Below are 24,353 nucleotides of genomic sequence, written 5' to 3'. Positions count from 1 at the left end.
GCTAGAAAGGACTTATTGGTACATTTGGTGAAACTTCAGAGGGGTCTTGGAGTAGATGGGAGTAATGTATCAATGTTAATTTCTTGATTTTGTGGGTTGTATTGTGATGTAGGAAAATGTCCATATTTGCAGGAAATACGGCCGATTCAATCCCTTATCTGCGGTAATTATGTTCTATATGATTGCTGCAAACGCTGAAGTAATGAGTAGTAAACCATTTCTCCTAGAGAAAATACAGGGTGTGTGAGCCTCTGGTTGCAACATTTTCATCAGTCATTCAATACATAACCTTGTTTTATGTGTGTTTCTGTTTAAAAACACCTTATTTGACATATATTGTGGATTCAATAGCATTGAACTCACTCCAGCAGCACTGTAACTCATGCCTGAACAAAACTCCTCTAACATATTTTCTCCGTAAGGCACATCACAGCCTTCCTGTGCTTAGGAACACTGGACAGCACTTTAGCTCTGTTCCTTGAAGTCGTTTTAAACAGCACAATCAGCAGCAGCACAAAAATGCCAAAATCGCAGCACTTAATGTACTGCACAAAGGACACTTGTTTACAGTGTGAAAGCTGAGACAAGAAGCAGAGCGTTGCCTTGTTCAACCTCAGCTGGGAAGGTGAGCATCATACCACTCATATTTTTCACTGCTCTGCACAGGTCAGTGACAGGCTGTGAAAGCCATGGCAAGAATTGAATTTGGGCTTATAAATAAGTTCTGGTGAGTAGGTAAATTCACAAGTAAGGAAATCACAAATAATGAGGGTCCATTTGTACATAGTATTCAGAGGTGATGGGGAGTCAGGCTGGCAACTCATGCTAAATGGTTCAGAAAAAAATCCTTTGAAACATACTTGCAACCTTTATGTAAACATGAGATTGCTACCAAATAATTTTTTTTTTAATATTAAAACATTTTTAAAAGTAAATAACAGAGAAAATGCAACTCCCAGGGACTGGGGTCTTTAAAACAGTATCTCCTGTAAGTGATCCCAGAGGAGGGAGCCACCCCATCTTAATAGGACAGCTTGCCCTGTCTGCTGAGAGCGCTGTTTCCAGCAGGGCAGCGGTGGGCCATGGTGTTGGGGGACCTGTCTCAAATGGCCCACCCTGTGTGAGGAGTCAGGGCTGACCACCGCCCTGGGCAGGAGAAACCCTCCAGGGGAGGGGCAGGGCTTCTCCCCTCATTGATAACACTAGATTGTTCTGCTCTGAAATTGGGCACAACGTCCCTAACCCTAGCAAGATGCCTGGAAAACTACACTAGTGAGATGAAAAGGGTTCTGGTCAGGAGGGGTCAGTGGATGAATTGGCATGAATTCATTCCCATGGATCAAAGCACATGACCCACTAATTTTGTACTGGCATTTTGACTATAAAGTGTGTGATGTACGATGTACATAGCTGAGCTAATTCACAGAATGGACTCGTCTGTAGATGGAGGCACCAGATTTTACCGAGCGGTAGTAGCCAACAGCTGCATTATGCCCTACTAAGTACTACGTAAGAGTTTGATGTCAGTGTTGACATGATAGCTCTTCTCTCACTCTTCCATTCTGAAAATTTTCACCTTTCAAAGCCCCAGACACCAAGCCTTGCAATTTTGTGCCGTGTGGTCTGTACAGAATAATTTATTTGTTTTATTGGCTGTAAAATCTTTTACGTCTACAAATCTGAAAATGCAGACGGAAGTGCAAAATCTAGTCCTTTGAAAGAAACAGACTAGAGGTGTGAGCATGGCGTCTCCTTCCTCTGCCCAGTCCTCCCAGGCTGGCCTGTGTCCCAGCTCTGCGCAGAAAGCTCTGCCTTCTCTTCATGCTCCACCTTCACCTGCTAAGTCCTGCACCAAGACTGCTACCACCACTTCCAAGGACATGAATTGCAACTCTCCATCCTCAGTCCAAACTTGCCTCTGAGCTGCATTCCTATTAGGCCAACTGTCAGCTGTCCTAAGGGTACCCTACATCCATCGTGCCCCCACTTGATCTCATTGCACATCCCCAAAAAGCCCACTCTCTATGTTCCTAAACCTGGCGAATGGAACCATGCGTGGCTCAGTGCCCTGGCAGCCTTCCTTCCCCACCTCCCTAGGACCCACATCCTAGCCACGTCTTCTCAGTCTTCCATCCTCATAATAACATTCCGTGAGTCCCCTTCACCCCATCTCCTGTGTAGTTTCCTAACTTGCCCACTTGCTTATCTTGTTTACCTCCAGTCCATTCTCCACACTAGGTGAAAGTGATCTTTCTAAAATATAAGAGAAATCTTATTACTTCTCTGCTTAAATACTCTTCGCTTGATTACAACTGCCTGCTTGATACAGAGTCCCACCCTCTTAGCATGACATTCGAGACCCTCCCTAATCTGACCCCTGCCCCTCCTGGGCTACAGACATAATGAACTATCCAGAGTTTTCTGAGCCATCCACTTATTTTGTATAGGCTCTTTTAACCACCTTCTACCCACCCCTACCCTACTCACCCCACCACCCCCCAACCAGAATCTATCATCTCCTCTTGTTTGGCCCTTCTACCTTTACAGATTTCTATGGTAGAACTTTGAATTTCTCATTGCATTTGCTGCTGTTAAATTTGTCTCCCACACTAAATAGAGGGCAGAAATCATGTTCAATTCACTTCCTCATTTCTTCAGTGCCCAACACAATGCCTGCCATGGTAAGGGCTGAATGAATGGATGATTGAATAATTGATTTGTGTCCTCCTCATGTTTTCACTACTTATTAGCTATTTAATGACATTGGACAAATTACTTAACCTGTCTAAACCCCAGTGATCTCATTTGTAAAATGAGGAAATTGAGATAGGGATATAGGTTATAAGTTCTGTAGTGTAGGCTGCTTCTCAATCCATGCTCCCACTAACCTAAGATGAATTTCTCTCATGCAGCTGTAAACCACCATGCAATTCTCAGGAAGTGTTTCTTATGAATGTTCTCAAGAATAAAAAATGTATAATTCTTTGTAAAGATAAGCACAGACCTGTACCTACAATCCTGGGTAGTGGCCCAGCCATATAATCTCTGAACTGCCTTTCTTCCTCTCTACAATGACTTCAGTAGAATTACCCTGAGACTCAAATGAAAATTATCTCATTATAAAAAATCTGTATAAACAGTAAGCCACCCCACACAGAGCATGGTTTTTTGATCTTCACTGCTTTTTACACTGGTAAACTTCATAGTCCAGTTTGAGCAACTTAAATACCTGATTCAGCAATTAGGAAAAGAGTTAACTTCATACTCTTCAAGGACTGACAAGAATGCATCAGAACACTAGTAGACTTTTAAACTTTTGTTTCTGTTGGTTAAGATTTTGGGACTCTGTCAACAAGGCCAAAGAAATGCTTAGGAGGTGTCCAGGGTGACCACATAGGTGAAAGAGTAGAAAGTGTTTAGGGTCACATGGATGATGGATCTGGTTTCTCTTTCTGTTCTTTATTCTGCACTAATTTGTCAAATGCTTGCAAATATATTACCTGGTCTGCTAACCATCTCTAGGTTTCTTGACCTTAGCAGAGGCCAGGTAAGGAGGGCATCCTGGTAACCAGTGACCAGCAGGCCCCATCATTGTTCAAACCCAGTGTGTTCTTCCTATTTCTGGTCTTTCAAGTACATTACAATACACACCGTGCTAAAAGCTTTTCATCCCTGCGCTTGTTTAGCATCTGTGTGATTCGATGTTATTGGATCAAGCAGATGCTTTCAGGCAATCAGAATGTAAATTGAGTAATTGAGACCCAAATTGTAAAATGCATCAAGCTTGACTACCACAGTATTTAATTTGCAAAATGGTCTGAGCAGCAGTGGGGATAGTATTGTCCCTGCCAAGCAGGACTGTTCCCACTGTAGACATCAAGCCTGATTCTTGACTGCTCCCCTCAAGTTTTGGAGCCTGTCAGTGTTACCAAGCAAGGGCTCGCTGCCCGATGTGCACAGGGGCCAATACTATGACAAAGGAATTTTGAGGAAAGAGTTTGATTGCAAGGTTGACCAGCAAGCAGACAGGAAGCAAGGCTCAACTGTCTCCCTGATCTGAGAGTTAAGGGAGATTTTATGGGAACGGAAGGTGAGAGGTGGGGACAGAAGTGGCATAGTCCAACTGGTTCATTGTAGAGTTGTTCATATGTGGTAGGACCTTTCACATTTGATCTGCTTCCAATGTTTCCCTGTCCTTGTAAACTTGGTTCAAGGGAGGTGATATTTGTTCCTGGTGTCTCAAAGGTCATCTAAAGGACAAGAGTCAGTGCTTCTTGCATGCTCAGGTTATATGACCTGTGGTTAAACAAGCTCAAAAGAAAAGGTTAAAGGAATAGAGGACATCCCCACAAGTCAGTTTTGGCCTACCCATGGTTTCATCAGCTCTGTCCTGGAATGATTGTGAGAAAGAGCCAAATTTGTCATGTGATTCTGTGATGGTTGGGTTCATGTGTCACCTTGGCCAGGTGATGGTACCCAGGTGTCTGGTCAAGCAAGCACTGGCCTAGCCATTACTGCAAGGACATTTGTGGCTGGATAATAAACTAGAAGGCTGGTTTATTAAATCATCAGTCAGTTGACTGCATCTGTGACTGATTACATCAACTAAGGATGTGTCTTCTGCAATGAGAGAATCCAATCAGCTGGATTTGATCCAACCAGTTGAAGGCTTTTAAGGGAGAAGAGAGAGAACCTTCCCTTTGGCTAGCCAGCATCTCCTGATGAGTTCATCAGATACCTTCTTCGGAGTTGCCAGTTCACTGCCAGCCCCACGGAATTTGGACTTGTGCATCCCCACAGTTGCATGAGGCGCTTTTACAAAATCTTGTGTTTACAGATATCTCCTGTTGATTCTGTTTCCCTAGAGAACCCTGACTAATACAGATGCTAAAATGCCACTTTTTGATTTCCGTACGTGCATATAGAAAGTTGGCGTCCTTGCTAAAGACTGCCTGTTGTGCTGCAGAGACGTCTTGGGTAATTAGGATCTCTCTTTCGTTTAGATTCCTTGTGTGGAAGCGAGTGTGACCTCCATTGTAATACTCTAAGGTGTCACCTCAATAAGTGAAATCCAATTCAAAAGCAATTTATCTTAAATGATTATTCTGAAATTTGGGAGAACTCTTCAACTTACTTTTAAAAAAAATTTTTTTTCTGGTACAAACTAACATTTCCTCTTTTAATGACATTCAAATATATAATCAATGCTGTTAATTATGTTCACAATGTTGTGCTACCATCAGTGCCATCCGTTATCAAAATTTTTCCATTACCCCAAATAGAAACTCTATATTTTAAGCCTTAACTCTCCATTCCCTATCCCCACCCCGTCCCCTGGTAACCTATATTCTAGATTCTGACTCTATGAGTTTGCTTATTCTAATTATTTCATATCAGTGAGATCATACAATATTTGTTCTTTTGTGTCTGACTTGTTCATTCCACATGGTTTCTTCAAGGTGCTTCCATGCTGTCACAGGTATCAGAACTTCAACTTTTTGACAAAAGCAATGCTACCTATGCACCTAATATCTAACAGAGATTTTAGGGTGAAAAACACCAACTTCCTTACATTTCTTCTTGTAGTCCCCTTTATCCCTAAGACCCAGACACAAAATTGTAGAGATTGGACCAAGCGACAAATCTGCACATAGACTCTATGCGGTACTAGAAATAGTAACTCAAGGCCATGGTGTTTTTAATAAACCAAGTTTGTGTTCGGGGCTCTCTGTCTCCAGTGAAGCTGATTGTTTCCTATGGAAATGAGGGGCCTGAAAGGCTGCCCCACCTGTCTGTCTACCATCCCCAGAAGTGTTAAACCCTAGAAGTGAACACAGCTTACTCTCAAGGAGGAATCTTTGCTGTAATTATATGCTTTATTGGATTTGCTTTCCCAAATCAAGTATCTTAAGTTAGTATTTTGGTCTCGAGATTTATAATATTTTCTTGACTGAGTGTTCCCGTAGTACCTTATCCAGATTTCTGTTGAAATACTATATTAGTTAGGGTAGATGTAAAGCTACTGTGAAAAAGAGACCCCAAAATGTGATGACTTAAGGAACATAGAAATGTATTTCTCTCTCTCATAAGAGCTGGAGGGGTGAGTAGCTCAGGTTGATGGGGCAGCTCTGCTCCAGGTGATGTTTCAAGGATGCAGGTTCATTTACTTTGTTTCTTGCCCATCTCCTAGGACTGTGGTTCTCAAATTTTAGTGAGTATCAGAATCCCTGGAGGGCTTGTTAAAACACTTCCCACTCCCAGAGTTTCTATTTGGTAGGTCTGAGTGGGGACTGAGAACTTGCAGTTCTGATAAGCCCCAGTGAATGCTGGTGCTGATGGGGCTGGTCCAGAGACCACACTTGGATAACTACCACCCAGGACGTTGTCCTTGCCAGCCCTTGTTGAAGTTAAGTTGAAGACATGTCCATGTTCTGGGTTCCTGGATAGAAAAGGAGCTCAGAGGTGCACAGTGTTTTAAGGCCCAGCCTGGAAGTGTCACTCATCATTTCTACTCACATTCTGTTGACAAAGAATTAGCCACATAGACACACCTAACTATAAGGGAAGCTAGGAAAAGTCTAGCTAGGCAGTCACCTGCCTTACTAAATTATGAGAGAAAGGGGAGAATGGATTCTTTTAGATGACTAGTCCCACATATGCCTATCATGCTATGAACATTACTTGTTTATGTATCTTTTCCCCCTTATAACCTGAGCTCTTTAAGGGCAGGAAAATGATCTCATCCCCCCTTATAGCTTCAGAATCTATCATAGAAACTGACATAGATGCTTCTGGCCAGGTCTAGTTGTTAGACTTCCATTTGTAAGATTCCGTTCATCAGCACAATTATTTGAACAATGTGTGTCACCCCCACACCAGAGTGCAAGCTCCCTGAGAATGGAGATTGTGATTTTTCTAGTTCGTCAAGACCTAGCACAATGCCATCGGTAAATACATGGGACTAGTTCATTATAGCTCACAATCCAGGGAGCTAAGTTAGCTCCATTTAAGAACTGAAACAGCAACATAGAGAATTAAAATCACTCCTCTGAAACCAGAGTTTGTTCTTTCATACACACATTAGCCATGTTTGTGTAGACTGTCGAACATGCACCTGCCTGTGTTGGGCCCTGAGAACAGAGACATGAGTAAAACACAGCCTCTGCCCTCACGGGCTGAACTGAAGGCAAAGTGGTGGATCCTCAATCCCATATCCTCACAGTGAGACCAAGGATCTTGTTTAGAGACGAGTATATTTTCTTCTCTTTAGGAAAAAAAAAAACGCACACACACAATTTTTAAAACTTCTTGGCAAAATTCAGTGCTTTCTAAAGCGTCTGGCTTTAGCAAGTAGATCAAGAAAGACAGTCAGGAGGTGAGTCCTCTCCAGCACCAAGCAGTTGTTTTATTTTGAGAAATAGCAATGAACAGGGAAGGTGTCTAGCACCTCTTCCTGGGGTGCAGAGTAGGTTGGTGGGTTGACTCTGAAATATGTTCAAAGCATTGGCTGGAAGATGTTATGCAAATGCCAAGGAAATGAGGAGAAATTGAATAGTGTTTTCCTGATGGATGCTCAAAGAACTACCAGAATTAATTAAAACTTTATATTAAAGAGGAGCCCAAAAAAGCTGAATAACATTAGGGGTCAGGAGAGTGGGGACTTTATACTATTCCCCACTTTTACTACTGACTCAGGCGTCTTCAGTACAATCCTTTCATTTATGCTCAAAATCCCACGTACAGCAGAACTAGGTTAGTCTAGTCTAGAACAGAGCTTCTCAAACTCTAATGTACACAGGAATCACGGGTTCCAATGCAGATTCTGATTCTGGAGGTCCCAGGTGGGCTGGGATTCTGCATTTCTAACAAGCTCCTAGGAAATGCTGCTGGTATCCGACCACACTTTGGGGAACCGGGGCCATGGGCTAGCCTTTTCCTTGGCCTCTCTCCAGATCTGTTGAACAGGAATCTGAGATCTCCAGGTGATTCACATGCACATTAAAGTCTGAGACTCACTGACCTAGGCAGTGACTAAAGCAGTGTTTTTCAAACTTTGCTGCACTTTGGTGTCATTTGGGGATTTTAAATATGCAGTGATTACTGAGTCCTCCCCAGAGATTGTGATTTTAGTGGTCTGGGCTATAACTGAGGCATCTGGATTTTTTAAAGCTGTTCAAGTGATTCAAATGTACAACAAACTTTAAGAACCACTGGACTTTCTAGAGCAGTGGTTCTAAAACTTTGTTGTGTATCAGAATCCCTAGGAGAGCTAATAAAGAACACAAAGGCCCAGAGTTGATGTGGGATAGAGCCAGGGCAATAGTGTTGTTACCAAGTTCCCAGGCGATTCTGATACAAGCCATGATGGTTAAGTTCATGTGTCCCCTTGACCAGGTTATGGTGCCCAGTTTTTGCTCAAGTGAGCACTGGCCTGATTGATACCCTGAGGGTATTTCATAGATGGATTTAAACCATTTGTCAGTTGAAGTCTGATTAGACCTACAATCAACAAAGGAGAGTGCCTTCAGCAGTGAGAGGAATCTCCTCATCCAGTTAGATGCATTAAAGCGAGAACTGCAGTTTTCAGCAGTCAGAAAGAATTTCTCTGTCTACGTCAGCCAGCCAACTTCTCCTGAGAGATTCAACATCACCTTCATCAGAGTTTCCAACCTGCAGCTTCTTCTGGGGAATTCAATGTCACCTTCATTGAGTTCCGAAAATGCAGCCTGCTCTACAGAATTGCCAATCCCTATAACAAATCTCTTAATGTTTGCATATATGTATCCTGTCAGTTCTGTTTTTCTGGAGAACCCTAATACACTAGCCAAAGACAGCATCCCACAGGGAGCTGGTGTGGCAGCAGAGGTGTCTGAATGGTCTAAGGTGGATGGGAGTTATCGATCAGTGGAGCCAGTTGCCTCGGCTGGTTTACCCCACTGTGTGATGAAAAGTGTGGGAAGCACTGTGTGGTAGTTTGAAGTGGTAGATCAGAAAAGATCATGTTCAGAAAAGATCAGCTAATCCATTCCTGTGGTGTGGACCTATTTTGGGTGAGACTTCAATTAGGTTATTTCAGTTGAGGAGTGCCTCAGGGTGGGTCTTGATTCTCTTACTGGAGTCCTTCCTGAGAGGGTAAACGTCACACAGAAAACTAAGAGAAGCTCATGGAAAAATGCCCCAGGGATGAAATTCAGAGAAGCACCCAGAGAAGCTGAGGAATGACACAGCCAGAAGCTGAAACCAACGAAACCCAGGAGAGAAGGACCAGCAGATGCTGCCATGTGCCTTCCCGTGTGACAGAGGAGCCCGAACTCATTGGTAGCTGGCCTTCTGGGTCCAGGTATCATCCTACTGAGACCTTGATTTGGACATTTTTCATGGCCTCTGAACTGTAAACTTGGAAGTTAACAAATCCCTATTGTAAAAGCCAACCCATTTCTGGTATACTGCATACCAGCAGCTTTACCAAACCAGAACATGCTGTTATATTTAAAAAAACAAACAAAACAACTTTGGGAGCTCCTTCAGGACTCCTCTGAAGTCTTTAATGTGTCAGTGTACATTTTGCGTCTCCAAAGAGAGGAGTAACGTAATGGCCATTTCTCATACTTCTATGACTAGAAAACCCTTTTTCGTGGAGCTTGTCAAGAGAACATGTTGCACAAGGCCTGTGCTGGTTTGAATGTATTATGCCCCCCAAAACGCCATGTTCTTTGATGCAATCTTATGGGGGCAGACATGTTAGCGTTGATTAGATTGGAATCCTTTGAATGAGGGTTTCCATGGAGATACAACTCAATCAACTGTGAGTGAAACGTCTGATTGGATAATTTCCATGCAGATATTACCCCACCCATTCAGGGTAGGTGTTGATTGGATCACTGTGGAGCACTTTAAAAAGAGCCACACAGTCCTAGAAGCAGAGCAGCTGTGTGTGACATCTTGGAGAGCAACTGAGAGAGGCATTTTGGAGATGGCCATTGAAAGCAGACTTCTGCTAGCCAGAGTTTGCTCCAGAGAAGCTAAGAGAGGACAGAACACCCCAAGAGCAACATTTTGAAGATGCACAAGAGCTGAGATAGGAGCTGGAACACAACCCGGAATCAGCAGATGTCAGTGACGTGTCTTCCCAGGCTAACAGAGGTTTTCCGGATGCCATTGGCCATCCTCCAGTGAAGGTACTCTATTGTTGATGCCTTACCTTGGACACTTTATGGCCTTAAGACTATAACTTTGTAACCAAATAAACCCCCTTTATAAAAACCAATCCTTTTCTGGTGTTTTGCAAAAGGACAGCATTAGCAAACTGGAACAAAGCCGTAGGCCTTTTTTCAGAAAAGATATGTAGATGTACGAAATAATTAATTTATTTAATAAAGCAAATATGAACATCACATCTGTATTTTTCTTGTTCTTTTCTCATTCTGTTTGTAGCATTTATTGCAGGATGCTTTTTGGGAGATGTGATGTGGATGTGATGTGATGAGATGTGATGTGGACACCCAGTCAGAGGAATATTTGTCTTTTAAGAATGGAGATACTGAGAGTAGAGAACATCCCCTTGGGCAAATCTGATTATAGAACAAAGATTAGATGATCAGAATAGAAGTTGCTATGTGAAGAGGGGTTTGGGTTGTTCTGGCTGTGTCCGCAGGCTGGGACGGGCATCTGGGAGGTGCCCAGGGACAGAACGTACCAGCAGGCCAGAGAGAGGAGTTATCGAGTTGTTTTTGTCCCCAAGGTTTCATGCCTTTCTGGAAGGGTGGACCCAGAAGATTCCTGGGGCTAGACTTGAAAGTCACCTTTCTAGTGTGCAGGATTTAGGGTTCACACCTGCAAGAAGCAGTCCTGGCCCCTCTCAGCAGGCCTCCCCTCGAGGACTTGTCCATCTGTCTCCCTCCCCTTGGAAGCTGACCATGGGATAGGGGAGCTCATGGTGGGGGGTGGGGGGAAATGAGAGCACCTCCTTATTTCTCTAGTTGAGGCTCCTCTGGGCCCACCCCAGGTGGCTGAGATCAACCAGCAATTTGGAACATCAGTGACTTAGAAACAGAATGAAATGGTTCTCAAGAGCATTGTTAGCAAATTGACAAGAAATGTGAACAAAAGTTTCCTCTAATAGCAGAGGGGTGAGAAAATAGGAAAGGAGATAGAATAAAACTACATAAAAGGCAAACAGTTTTGGGTAGGTAGGAAGGACCCAAGTCCAACAAATAACATTAACAGGAAGTAACAGTCACATTCAAAACAGCAGGCATGTGGGGTTTGTGAAAATGCAAAAGAGGCTGAGTAAAGTACACTAAGCACCACTTCACACACAATCTCCCCTGAAGTTCAAAGTCAAAACTAATTTGGATTCCACTTTTGCCAGGGGAGCAACCAGGGCTATTAGTCCCTCCCAGTCAGGCATTTACATTTGCTCTAAATTCATCAGGATCCTGCTGTAGGTCAGGGCACTAAGAAAACCCCTGAGGAATGAACGCATTATCCCCAAGTCAGGCAATTGGGGGGGGTGGGGGTGGGGACAGGGGACTCCGTCTCTATATGGAGAGCCTGGGGTTCAAAGAGGCCTTAAGAGTCATCTGATTTAGACATCTCCTCTGTGCTAAATGTCCTTTGGTTCAAATCAAGCTATTTCTAATACTTGTAAGAATAATTGCATCAATATGTTAACTATCATTGTCTCTGGGAAAAGGAATTGTAATTGGTCTTTATTGTCTCGTAATTTTCTCTGTCTTCACATTTTTCCATAGTGAACATGGTTTTTAAATAACAGCTTTATTGAGATATAATTCTCATGCCAAACAATTCACCTATTTAAAGTGTAAAATTCAATGGGTTTTAATATTACTTTTATAATATGCAAAAAACACCTGGAATGATTTCCATTTGGCAGAAGGTTTGGTTGGAGCTGGGATGGCGAGTGTCGGGCAGGAGATAAACTGCAGAGTAACCTGGCTGGTGTGCTGGGGGCAGGGGAGAGACTGACAGCACATTCCCACCTCCGGGCTGTGCCTGGAGAAGTCGCCTCCCCAGCCTGCTCTCTGTCAGATTAAGGGTTCTCTTTCTGCCTGTAGCAAGCCGTCTAGCCCAGGCTCTGATAGACGAGTCCTCAGGCTTAAAAAGGAAGCTTCTGAGAGAGAAGAGAGGGCTACGATGGGAGAGGAGGCGGTTGGGGGACCCCGAGAACAAAGAGTTGGGCTTCCATCTGCACTTCTAGACACACCTTTGGTTGTGCTTTCAGGTGAAGCTTAGCACAGAAGACCTGAGCCAGCCTCTCGTCTGGTGACAGACCGACAGCTGCCGCTGCCCTCCACCTCCGCCACCTGCCCCAGCTCCCACCGTGCTGCCCTCTCAGGTAAGGAGAGTGACAGGTCCAAGGGCGGGTGCTCTCTGGAGAACAGGTATCTTTACCAGGAGTGCCCAAGTGGGCTTGGAATGACATTTGGCTGTTGGGAACCTGGGTCCATGGCTAGGTCCTCACCCCAGTCGTTTTCTTCTTCCAGCAGTTACTGCCTTCCTGTCCTCCTCTCCCACACTCCAGTGTAGCATCCTTATGGAGCCCATTTTACGAATTACCACCACACTACCCGTGGGGGCAGTGCACCACCTCACATTATCCCCGGTGAGAATGGATGTGCCCCCTGTTGGGGGACTCAGGGGAGGGGTACGGAGCCATCTCCACTGGTGACCATGCTGTCAGCTTCCCCCAGAGCAAAAGAGATGTTTACTCGGGCAAGCGTCTCGGTTCAGCATCTCGCTTTGACAAAGGCCAACACCCCCACCCTCACCACACCCTCTGACCCAAGTTGATTGGTCCCTTGAGGCCCAGGGTCTGTCTTTACTGCCAGTAGCTGACTTCCAGGCAATTGCCAGGGAGACCAACAGCAGCACTCAGCCAGCTGATAGTTGTCAAAAATTCCTTAGTGATAAATCATTCTTAAGGAGGGTGGCTGAAAAGACATGATGACATCCACACTTCCAGGTATTCTAAATCCTGTCGACCTTCCCGAATCAAGTCAGATCAGCAACGCTGGGGATTTAATCACCTTGCATTGGTCTTCTCTCCAACTTTGATTTTTCTGAGCTGTGCATCACAAGATACAGCCCATAAGAAACGTTCCTGTGAAACCTGTGAGTTGAGTGCATTCCTGTGTGCCCAAGAAGAAAGCAGTGTCTGAGCACAGCAGTACCGAGGCCAGTCCCTGAGCAGTTGGCTTGCTTTCTGTTTAGCCTTGTGTTTTAAAAAGCTCAAGAGCCAAATTTTTGGCCCATGGATAGTCAGAGGGAATTTTTAGCTTTATTCCAACTCTACTTTGTCCCAACTTCTATTTTTCTTCTTGTAAAACTGCCTTCTTGGTCAAGGTCAGATGGATATATACATATGTGTAGAGATACATAAAAAAATTCACATAGAAATGTGGCATCTAGATAGTCCTGAAAGGATAGAGCTGTTATTAAAGTGGAATCTAGGAGGTCACTGGCCAGATAGGGGGAGGGAGGGCCTCAGAAACCTTCTCTCTGGGTCATATCATTGTCTTTTGATTTTAGTTTAGCTGGAAAAAGCCACTTCCTTCTCCCTTGCCAGCTTCCTGCCTTCACCACGGGTGGTGGGCCCTCCCTGCCATCTCTCCCCCAAGTTAGGTGAGGGGTAGGAGCACTTGAGGGTGAGTCTGTCCTAGGAGAGCGGGATGGACCAAGTCCTGCCCCAGAGGCTCCACTTGGCCTAGGAGGGGTGACAGGCTGGGAGCAACATCAGGGAAATGCTACCTTCCACTTCCACTAAAGGGGCCTTTGGAATTAAGCTGTTTAACATCCCTGAATATGTTTTCTCATCTGATAAATATGAGGATTGGACCTGGACTTCTATGTTCCCTTCCAATATTCGCATTCTGTGATTTAGAGCCTTGCTACTCAAAGTAGCAACTGGGAGTTTTTTAGAGATGCAAAATCTTGGACCACCAAATCAAAGTCTGTGTTTTATTAAGGCCCCCAAGTGATTCATATACATATTAATATTCAAAAAGGACTGGTTTAGAGAGTCTTTGAGGTACATGGAACACCTTGGAAGGTAACTTGGGGGAATACAAAGGAATGATAAGGTAGGAAGTATTTACAGCCATCTGTGGTTCTCAACCTTTGGTATGTGCCAGAATCACCTAGGAAAATTGTACTATGCAGATGTCCAGGTCTGTTTGCTCGCAATCGGGGTTCCTGGTATTGTGCTGTGAGAAACCTTATTGTCCAGGTGGAAAAAGAGAGAATGAATATGCAGGCATGAAACAGCCTAGGAATCATTGATGGCAACGAGTAAATGTCCTATAAATGGAATCAGAGAGGGCTGAGGAAGCGAACAGAGAAGGTGTTGCAGCCTTTTTTATCCTGTGTACCAGGAGGAGAGCTTTCCGTCCTTATTTTTAGAATCTCTTCCTGTTTAGTTACCTAAGGGGTCCCTTTATATGGGAATTCGTCATTACCTCTCTACCTCCTTCTTGAGCAAGAATGAAAATTGAGGTGGGGGGAGGGAGAGTTTTCTGTTTTGTTGTGATTATTACTTGTTTGTTTTAAGATGGTCAGATGGAAAAAGACATGAATATAATTTTATATTCTGAGAAGGAAGCCAGAGACGCTGACCTTACAGGAGAAGGAGGGAGGTTAATAGAGCCTTTGGGGAATGGGACAGGCCATCCACAGGTGGAAGTATCAGCCTTGGACAAGAAAATTCTTTCGGCTGCAGGCAATGGAGAATGTTCTCTTGCACAGCGAGGAGTCAGAGTGGACTTTCCAGGATCTGTTCAGCGCAGAGCTTGGGGCTGGTTTGTCCGTGGGTCTCTTGACTTCCTTCTCTTGGTCAATGTGTTTCTTGCAGCTCTGGACATCACTCAGTCAAGGCAGCCAAAGAGAGGAGTTTGTCCTCTCGTGCCTCTACTAGCCAGAAAAACCTTTCCTGGAAGTCCCCTGCGGACTTCCCCTCGGATTCCGTTGATTAGAGCTTGGTCACAGGCTCCGGCCCTTCTGCAAGGGAGGTGAGGACGTGGGAGTCCGATGTTTGCAGCCTCTGTCGTGGAGGGGGAGGAGCTGCTGGGCAGGCAGCAGCAGGACCGGATGCAGGCGAAGAGCTGCTGCGCCGAAGGAGAGAGGGGTTGATGTCGATTACATGAGCTGTAGGTGGCGGGAAGAGAGGGGAGAGTTAAGGAGGGTTCTGCCTTAATGGCCTTTTTTCCTCTATACAGATGGGGCTGAGAACTTTTACTATGAATGAGAGGATAGAGGTGGTGAGGAAGTGATGAAGAAATAGGAAGATGAAAGGGAGGGAGGGGTGATTCAGGATGGAATAATATTTCCAGACAGCTTTGAAGCATCCAACTAATGCTGGAATGTGGCTGTTGGAGTCCCCAGAGTTTGGGGGGTTGGTTTCCAGTGGTGCTTAACAGAGAAGAGACGGGAAGGAGGTGGATTGATACAGAGTGAGGTTTGGGGGAAAGAGGGAGGGGCAAGGCAAGTCAGGAACTGTTGGGAAAGAGGGGTTGCAATGTTGGTTCCCATCATTTAGGCTAAATATGGAATTGAATGAAGCTAGGAGAGGCCTTGTCTTTCGGAGACACCAATGGAGGGGATGGTGCTTTACATCGAAGAAAAAGGAAAAAGGAGTGAGAGAACGAAGCTATCAGAGGGTGTGGTCAGAGGCAGGATACGATACTGAGGCCTCCTAACCGTGGACCAGGTCCAGGATAGGCCTTGGCTGTGGGTGGCAGAAGTGGGTTGGAGCATAGCGCAGGTGGTGAGAACTGAGGAGATTGAAGAATGGAGCAGAGAGGACATGAGAGGGTTACAGTCCATGAGGAAGATGCTGCGTATTCCTGGCTACTGGAGCCACCCAGAGAGTGGGAGCCCCACTCCCCTACCAGCTTACTTTATCTCCATCTTTATAGCTTGGTGAGGTCTTTTTCAAATACAAAGCATTCAGCCAGAGTTCTCCTTTGGTGTAGTGGAGTGGAGAGTGTTGAAATGTGCCCTTCTTTGTGGGCTCAGGGCATTTTAAATGCAGCAAGTCCCAGGGCCTGGAAGAAGGAAGAGGCAGTTCAAGGGGCTCTGATGAGGCTTTGGTTCTGGTAGTAACATTATCTACACACACTCTCATTTGCACTCACACACAAACCCTCATTCGCAGACATTACACACATACTCACATATATGTACTGACACAGACACACTCATTCTCACACACTGACACTCACACACATACAGCTAGCTGCAGAGCCCCTGACCCCTCCGTTTTCCTTCCCCTAGGTCTCACTTTCTCCACTCCTTCTGATCCCAGGCTCTGCTTCCTCATCCTCAGCGATTACTGCTCCTGTTGACTTTCCCAACTCCTAAAAGCCCAAAGACAACACACCTTGGAATGGGGAGGGATGGTCAGGATTTGAGGGCAATGATTTTAGAGTCCTTTACTAGCTTCAGTTTAGGAAGCCTTGGAAACTAGACTGTGTTCCCTCCCTAGTTTTGGAAGGATGCACAGGGACCCAGACACACATAAACCTCCATGCAGAGATGGCCACACACACAGACGGGCACAAGACATATCCTTGCAGGCATGTGGGCACACACGGGCCCAAACACACATGCAGTAATGCAAGCACGTCTCTACACAGTGGGGGTTTAGGAGGATGTTCCCCGAATTTCAAAGCCCCCAACTAGTCATGCTGCTTCTCCCCTTCTTGTTGAGTAAAAGTTCCCAACCAAGATAGGAACACAAACCTGTTAAACTCTGGTTTAGGTGGCTGATCTATGCGTTATTATGAGAATCTTTTCTTTTTAAAAAATTGCTTGTGGACAAATGAAGTTGTCATCATGCCCCATCTGAGCCAGACTGTTAGCTCACGTGACGAAAGCCACAGAGAGAGCTTGGCCTGTGCACCAAGATACTGGCCAAGCCTTCTCCCACCACAGCACCATCAGAAGCTGTTGTCACTTACATTTCCCAGCTCCCAGACTTGAATTATTAGACCTCCTCCAAGCGGCTTCTCATTAGATGAAGCATGTGCTGTGTTATGAACAGTTAGCTTTGCAGTGGTCTGTTTTGAGTCATGTGACGTCAATTTGTGGCAGATCTAGGAGAATCTCTTCCCCCTTCTCAAAAAGCAAATTTATGTGTAATAAGGGGGTGTGCGTGTTATTTTGTTTTAAAACAAACTCCTAATATGAGGTCAGTAAACTTTTTTGAATGACAGCAAATTAAAGAACAATAAAGCAATTTTATGCTTTGGAAACTTGTGCTTGGAGTCTTAGATTCCTGGCAATGTCCTTTTGAGACAGTAGAAAGAACACTTAGGTAGGATTCAAAGGTTTGACTTTGGATACCGGATCCACAAATTTTGACTCCGGGACCTTTGGCTATTGGCTCAATTCCTCTAATTTTTACACTTGCTTCATTTATAAAACAAAAATTAATATTGCTCTGCTTAATAGAATTGCCTTCTGTAAGGAATGAGTAAACAAATATCTATGAAAATGATTTATTTCTAACAAAGAGCTGTACTCGTGTCAAAGTATCACTTATGGTCCTGGTGATGATAGGAAAGTAAACCTGGTACCATCTGTAATCTTCAACAGATTCCCCAGTCCTGAGAAGCTCTTTAGAAAGGAAAGAATAAGCGTCTTGCTCCCATGGCTCTAGTAAAGCCCTCTTTGCTCTCCTCACATGAGCCTTTGCTGCCAAGTGCAACCGTGCTCTCAACTGCTCCCTGGTTTGGACCTAACCTTGCATTTGGAAAAGCAGCACTCCAACTCTTTAACCTTGGTTGCTTTTAGGGGCCGCAGAATGAAAGAAGGCATGTCTAATAACAGCACCACTAGCATCTCCCAAGCCAGGAAAGCTGTGGAGCAGCTGAAGATGGAAGCCTGCATGGACAGGGTCAAGGTAAGCACGCCCCAGGCAGCCTTGCCAAACTCGGGCTGCAATTCAACTTGAAGCATTACCCCATTTCCACAGCAGCTCCTGAGAATCGATAGGTCACCCAATAGAACATCCAGCCAACCTCGGTAGCTGTAACATTTACAAATGAGTGTTTGCCTCAGAGTTCTGAATGTGCCCAAGGATTCAACTGATACAAAATACACAGTGTGCACGGATTCCTTAAGGAGTTGCCAAAAATAGACTCATATTCATATCAGCTCTATTTAGCTCTGTTGTCATGCCAATAGGCTAGAAAGAGCATTTAACAATGAGATCAGTCACAGCTTTTCTGTCTGATACAGTGACTTTGAGGTTAGACAACATCTGATGTTTTGACAGGGGCACTGTTGGGAGCGAAGCATTGAACCATACACTGTGTTTGTCAAATGTTCCTTTGGGGAAAGTGAAGAAAGATGCCAGCCACCTCTCACTGTGTTCGTTTCACTGATGAGTATAGATCTGCTCATGCTGGGAGAGCTGAAGCAAGATGAAGCCAGCTATTACCCAGAGGCCACTTAGAGGCAAGCAGGGGCCCAGGAAAAGCCTGTGGCTCTCACATGCAGTTTTGGTGCATCGACTGTAGTAGAGTTGGAATGCGGTCGTGAATCTGGCACCAAGAGACTCAAGTCCAATGTGTTCTATGGTCTTGGGGGACCCAAAACCAGGGGCCTCACCCAGGCATCTGGATTTTAAAAAGGCAGAATCCATGGGCACAACAAGCAGCTCCTAAAGCCTTCTGTGGGCAATGTGAGCCGCCCCTCCTGGAGCTTCCGTCACCGAGACCACCTCTCATTCTAGAGTTCCAGCCAGAGAGCACCAGCTCCCACCTCTAGAAGGGTAGTTATTCTCTTCCCCGGGGTTTTGGGTACAATTTTCCAAGGAAATAGAAAACATGCTCAGAATATGACACAATGGTCTATGAAGCACTGAGGTAATTCAGCACTATGTAAATTGGTATGGCAGGACCGGTATTACTTATGTGTCTACATTTTGCACACACTGACACCAGCTACAAATTACACACCAGTCCTTGATCTCTAGGCTAGAGAAGGGAGCGAGGTTAACACCCATAAAACAATTATTAAAACAGGTCACATGTCAATAGTACAGCAAGGAATTTAAAAATGCCTGTGTAGACATTCAGTATGCCAGCAGGCTTAAAGTCTGGAAAAAGATATATTAAGAGAAAGAAGACATGGTAACAGTCACTCTTTTGATAAACATTCCTTGAGCACCCACCCTGCACTGGGCACCATTCTCAGATATAAACATGAATGGGGTGGACTCTACTATATTGCTCAGAGAAGACTTGTTGAAGTGGTGAGTTGTGAGCTGGTTCTGAGGTGATAAGTGAGGGAGAAGGAAAGGCCACAATTAGCCAATCATGGCTAGTGTTGAGCCATCGGACTTGACTGGCAGAGCTGCAGGTTGTGCTGGGAACACACTGTGGGCAGCTTTTGGGGGGTTGCCATTCATAAGCCACATCTTGAGTACACGGGGCGCAGAACGTGAAAATGATTTGGGGTGAGGGAGAGGCCATGAGATGACAGGTGTTTAAGGTGAACTCACCTGTCAGCAAACAGATAAACTTGTCAGAGGAGAGGAGGCAGTTGAAGTTGCTGAAGTAATCAGAAGAGGTAAGGAGGAGCAGAAATAGGGCGTGATGTAGAGCAGAGAGCAAAGGCAGGGTCTGACAGTCAAATGCACCAGGAGAATTAGCAGAGATTGGAGACTAGCTGTGGGAGACACCAGAGAGAGAGAGAAATTGGAGCTCAACCACCAAGTTCCACAGCAGAGGACTGGAAAGATGGTGGCACCACTTTTGACCATAAGACAGTTGCTGTGCCAGGGAGTTCTACTTTGGTGAGAAAGATCAAATCCTGCAATAACCGATCCTCACCTGCTACAAACAGCACTCCAGGAGTCAATGGGGGGACCTTATGTCCCCACGTGGAAGGCCCTTTAAGAATCACTAAAGGCTTTGCACTGCTTCTAAAGGAAGGAAAAGAAGTCATAAGCCATCCAAGGAAAAGTTCATTACTAATATGGTATTCAAAGGTATGGTCAGTGTTTTCATCTCCTAGGGCTGTCATCACAAAATACCTCAAATTGGATGGCTTAAAACAACAGAAATTTTTTGTCTCACAGTTCTGGAGTCTAGCAGTCCAAAATCAAATATGTTCGCCCTGAAGGCTCTAGGGAAGAATCAGTTCCAAGCCTCTCTCCTGGCTTCTGTTGGTGGCTGCCAATCCGTGGGCTTCAGTGTCTGCCTCTGTAGGACTGGGTCTGTGTCCAAATTCCCTCCTTTTATAAGGATCCCAGTCGTATTGGATTAGGGCCCACCCTAATCCAGTTTGGCCTTATTTTGACTTAACTAATTCCATCTGAAATGACCCTGTTTCCAAATAAGGTCCCGCTCTAAGGCACTGGGGATTAAGACCTCAACACATCTATTGGGGGGGGGGGGAGGTGCAAATTCAACCCATAATAGTTGGTACATGTTCATGTGGTGGTTATGTTATGGAAACGTGGTTACAGGATCACTGGGAGGGCCTTCCGGGGCATCTGCAGACTCTGTGGTGATTCCAGGGAGTTAGCTGGTCATGGCCATGTCAGGTGTTTATTCAGGACAGAGTTGCAGAGCTCTGTTGTAGGAGAGATGATCCCTTGGCTGCCCGAGGAAAGAGGCACCTGAGGAACCACATCCCAGCCATCCCTGCGCAATCACACTTGGTTTTAAGCACTGGACACCCCTTGCTTCAGAGTGGGAAAAAAAGGGCACAGTATGGCTTTGGAGAAAAATCTATTTGATGCAGTTCCTGGCAAACGAAGGCATGTATTGATTTCCAATACCTGGACTGTAAAAACAAAATGTGAAAATAAAGAGGAGTCATCAAGGATACCCTTGAGGTAAGAAAGAGGAAGAGAGTCACAAGGGAGAGGAATTGGTCTTTCTAGGATGGATCAGAGGTAACTGCAGGAGAGGAAGGAGCAAAAAGGAGCCTGGGCAGTGCACGGCAGAGGGAAACCTAATGAAAGGAGGAAAGGAACAGTTCATAAAATTCAGTGTACTCTTACAAACTATGAAAGGAATGCCCAGTTCAGATGGATGAAAATGCTGAGACCGGTTTTCTAAAGAGGGAAATAGATCAGACCTGAGCTGACTGCATGGTGAGGAGGCCAAAGAGGTGAGTGTGCATCGCCTTTCATCAGAACCAGGAGAGAGGAAAGGACAAGCCGGAGGGGAAACGGCTGGAGGTTCCATGGGAGAATAATTGCAATTACAGTCCCACAGAGCTGGCTCCCAGGTGGGAATACAACAGATGGGGACCCAGGGAGGACAGCCCAGACTGGGGCAGGCACAGGCGTGAAACCAAAAGGGAGCCCCACAGCTGGCACAGTCTGTAGCCAACTTCAGAACCCACCTCCGGGCTTTGTAGTTTATTGGCTTGAGAGTGTGTCTAAGGAGGAAGGAAGGAGAGGACTGTGTTTGCCACTCATGAGGGGGAGAGGGAGAGAATAAAGGGGAGGTGCATCACAGGAAAGAGAAGGTGGCAAAGTAAGAAAATAATAGTAATAATCCAGAGGCCGGGACAGTGAGCAGAAGAAAACTGTAGCTAAAGTCCTGTTTGTTGCCCCCCAAAACATCATTTACATAAAAGCACTAGTTCAAATGTAGACTTTATTCTAGAGTCTGTAGGGGACATAGAGGGGAGGCTTTACACCTCATAGCCCACAGTAAGACCCCAAACCTACATACAGTTTAGTTCAGAGACTCTCCCCACACACACCCTTCTTGCCCCCCTCCCTCCATTCATTCGTGTCATGTTCATCGATTGCCCCCCTTGCTTTGTCCTCCTCCTGAGCTATCCCCCTCCCTGGTTTCTTCCCCCCACCCAGGCCACTCTTCTCTGTCATGCAAAGGATTTCAGTTAGTCTACAACTTCTGTCCCTAAATGGCAGGCTAGTACTCAGCAAAAATAAAAGGCAGTTTACAAGCCCCACTTAAAAAGCAGGATATTGCTTGTTTTGTTTCCTTAGCATGCTTTTTCAGGTCTCACTCCCTAGAAGTCCATCAAGACATTTTCCCAGCAAAGGTGGGGTGTTCCTCTTTAAGAACCCACATCAGCTCCTAAAAAAGATGTAAATGTTCCCCACATCATCATAAACACAAAGAAGACTCAATACAAAACCTGTATAGGCTTGCAAAAAGCGAAGGGGAAAAAAAAAACTAGGAAAATAAGATTCAGGTTCCTAAAAAATAAATGAAGAGCACATAAAAGATGAATTTAGGGAGTATTTTGATCCCCATGGAAAGTACACCATTGTAGCCTTATTCTTTTTCTCACAATATAAACAATCTAAAATTCTAGCAGAAAAGTGTAAGTATGACATTTACCACCAAATAGGGGAAATCTGACAATTAGTTATGGCAGCTCGGAGCTGAGCAGAGTATGAGACTTAAACGGAGAAAAGAGCCTCCGGAACGTGCCTGAAGAGCCCGAGAACGGAGCTCAGCTCCAAAGGACCTGCTCTCCCATGGAAGAGAGGGTCAGAGCTCCTGCTCAGTCCCAGGCCTGGAGGGAAAGGAGCTGGAAGGGAAGGAATGCCAAACGGCGGCCCCTCTCCATTTGCTGCCTCTCAGGGTGCCTGATTTTCTGTGCTTCAGAGGAAAACGGAATGTCTGTCCCATGGGCTGTGGACACCAGCCAGGAATGTGTAACTCTCAGCCAGGAACGAGAAAACAGGCAGCACTGGCAACTGATTAACTTGTGAAGGAAAACTGGTAACTCATGGCCACATTCTTTCTGTTTGCCCTTGGTCTGTGGTAGGTAACACAAACATCCGCGCTGTGTGCTAATAATCTCTAAAAGGGCTGCCAAATAAAAACCACTGGCCTGGGATTAATTTTGTCAACACAAGCCTTATTTGCTGTTTGTTGAGAGAGAGATCAATCCCTTCTTGGGACTGCTTTCTATAGACTATATATTTTAAATGAGGACAAGAAAAGAGGAATTTCAGATGATAGATGCACTAAAAGCCTGAGGGACAGCAACAGAAGTAGGTATTTAGAAGTGTGACTAGTGCTGTAAGATATTAACATCAAAGAAAAGACATTGTATCATGACTAATAATGACAATTGTTGACAATTTCCTTCAATAAATATTAATAAAAATTTGGAGAAAACAGAAAAAGGGAACTAGCTAAAAAAAAATAAAAGTTCCCATTTACTTTTTGATATTGAGGTTTTTTAATTTGGTGCTTAAATGAAAAGATGATAAATTATCAAAAGAAAATTTTTGGTCAGAAAATGATCCAAAAATTAAATTTACAAGTGTTCAAACATTAGTACAAAGATTGTGGGAAGGTGGTGGAGCAGGAATCTCCAAAATGACTATTAAACAGGCAGGAATGCTCTGAATCAACTATTTTGACTCCTCAGAGTCCAGGAGAACACTGCACAGCATCCAGGAAGAGCTGGAGAAAGAGGCTGGTGAGCACCAGTGAATTGCTCTCTCTGCCAGGCAGTTCCCGTCTCCCATCCCCCACTCTCACGGCAGGCAGTGGCAGGGTTCCGCCCCGGTGTATATTGCTGGTGCCAGAAAGGGGCATAAAAATCCATTTCCCCCAAGATCCAGGGTGGGCACGGGCCAATCACCAATCGCTGATCACTGATCACGGGTTTTGATTATCTCCTTCCAACGGCCCTAGACAAAGGCAGAGGAGGAGACTTAAGATAATAGGCTCCCTCAGAGCTGCCAGGACAGTGAAGGGCTGCCTTGGCTGAGAAGGTTGAGAAAGTGCAGCTTTGACTAATACGAACTAATTATAATGAGCAAACTCACGAAGGTAAAATCTAGAGTATAGGTTACCAGGAGGTGGAATGAGGTTAGAGAATGAGGAGCTGATGCATAATTTGTGCATAGTTTTTAATAAGGTTGATTGTAAATGTTTGGAAATAGATAGAGGAGATAGTAGCACATTATTGTGAGTGTAATTAACAGCACTGAATTATGGGTGTGACTGTGGTTGAAAGGGAAAGTTTAGGGTCATGTATGTCACTAGAAGGAAAGCTAGAGGATGAAACGTGGGACTGTGTAAGATAGTGAACCCTGCTATGGATGATGACTGTAGTTAATTGTGCAAATATAAGAATGTTCTTCCATGAGCTAGAAGAAATGTACATCACTGTTACAAGTTATAAACAAAAGATCGGGTGGTATATGGAAAAAATACAAATAATGTAAACTATAGACCATAGTTAATAGTAATATTGTAATATTCTTTCTTTTTTATTTATTTTTTATTGTAGAATATAACATTTATATATATAAAAGTGATACCTTTCCAAGTGCAACAAATTGAGAGCAAATTTCAAAGAATATCATAGGTCAC

General features: G+C 44.7%; 1 protein-coding gene across 1 annotated transcript in view; it reads left to right on the top strand.

Annotated features, from left to right (window-relative positions):
• GNG4 (G protein subunit gamma 4) overlaps positions 1–24,353 on the top strand; it is an 86,074-nt gene that overhangs the window by 38,837 nt on the left and 22,884 nt on the right. Inside the window, exons 2-3 of the mRNA XM_037821555.1 lie at positions 12,245–12,358; positions 17,812–17,920. Of these exons, the coding sequence (XP_037677483.1) occupies positions 17,822–17,920 (99 nt within the window). The 5' untranslated portion in view covers positions 12,245–12,358; positions 17,812–17,821. The remainder of the gene's footprint in view (positions 1–12,244; positions 12,359–17,811; positions 17,921–24,353) is intronic.

The sequence above is a fragment of the Choloepus didactylus genome, chromosome 2 (assembly GCF_015220235.1).
Source record: "Choloepus didactylus isolate mChoDid1 chromosome 2, mChoDid1.pri, whole genome shotgun sequence".
Lineage (NCBI taxonomy): Eukaryota > Metazoa > Chordata > Mammalia > Pilosa > Megalonychidae > Choloepus > Choloepus didactylus.
This window is presented reverse-complemented; position numbering and strand designations above follow the sequence as displayed.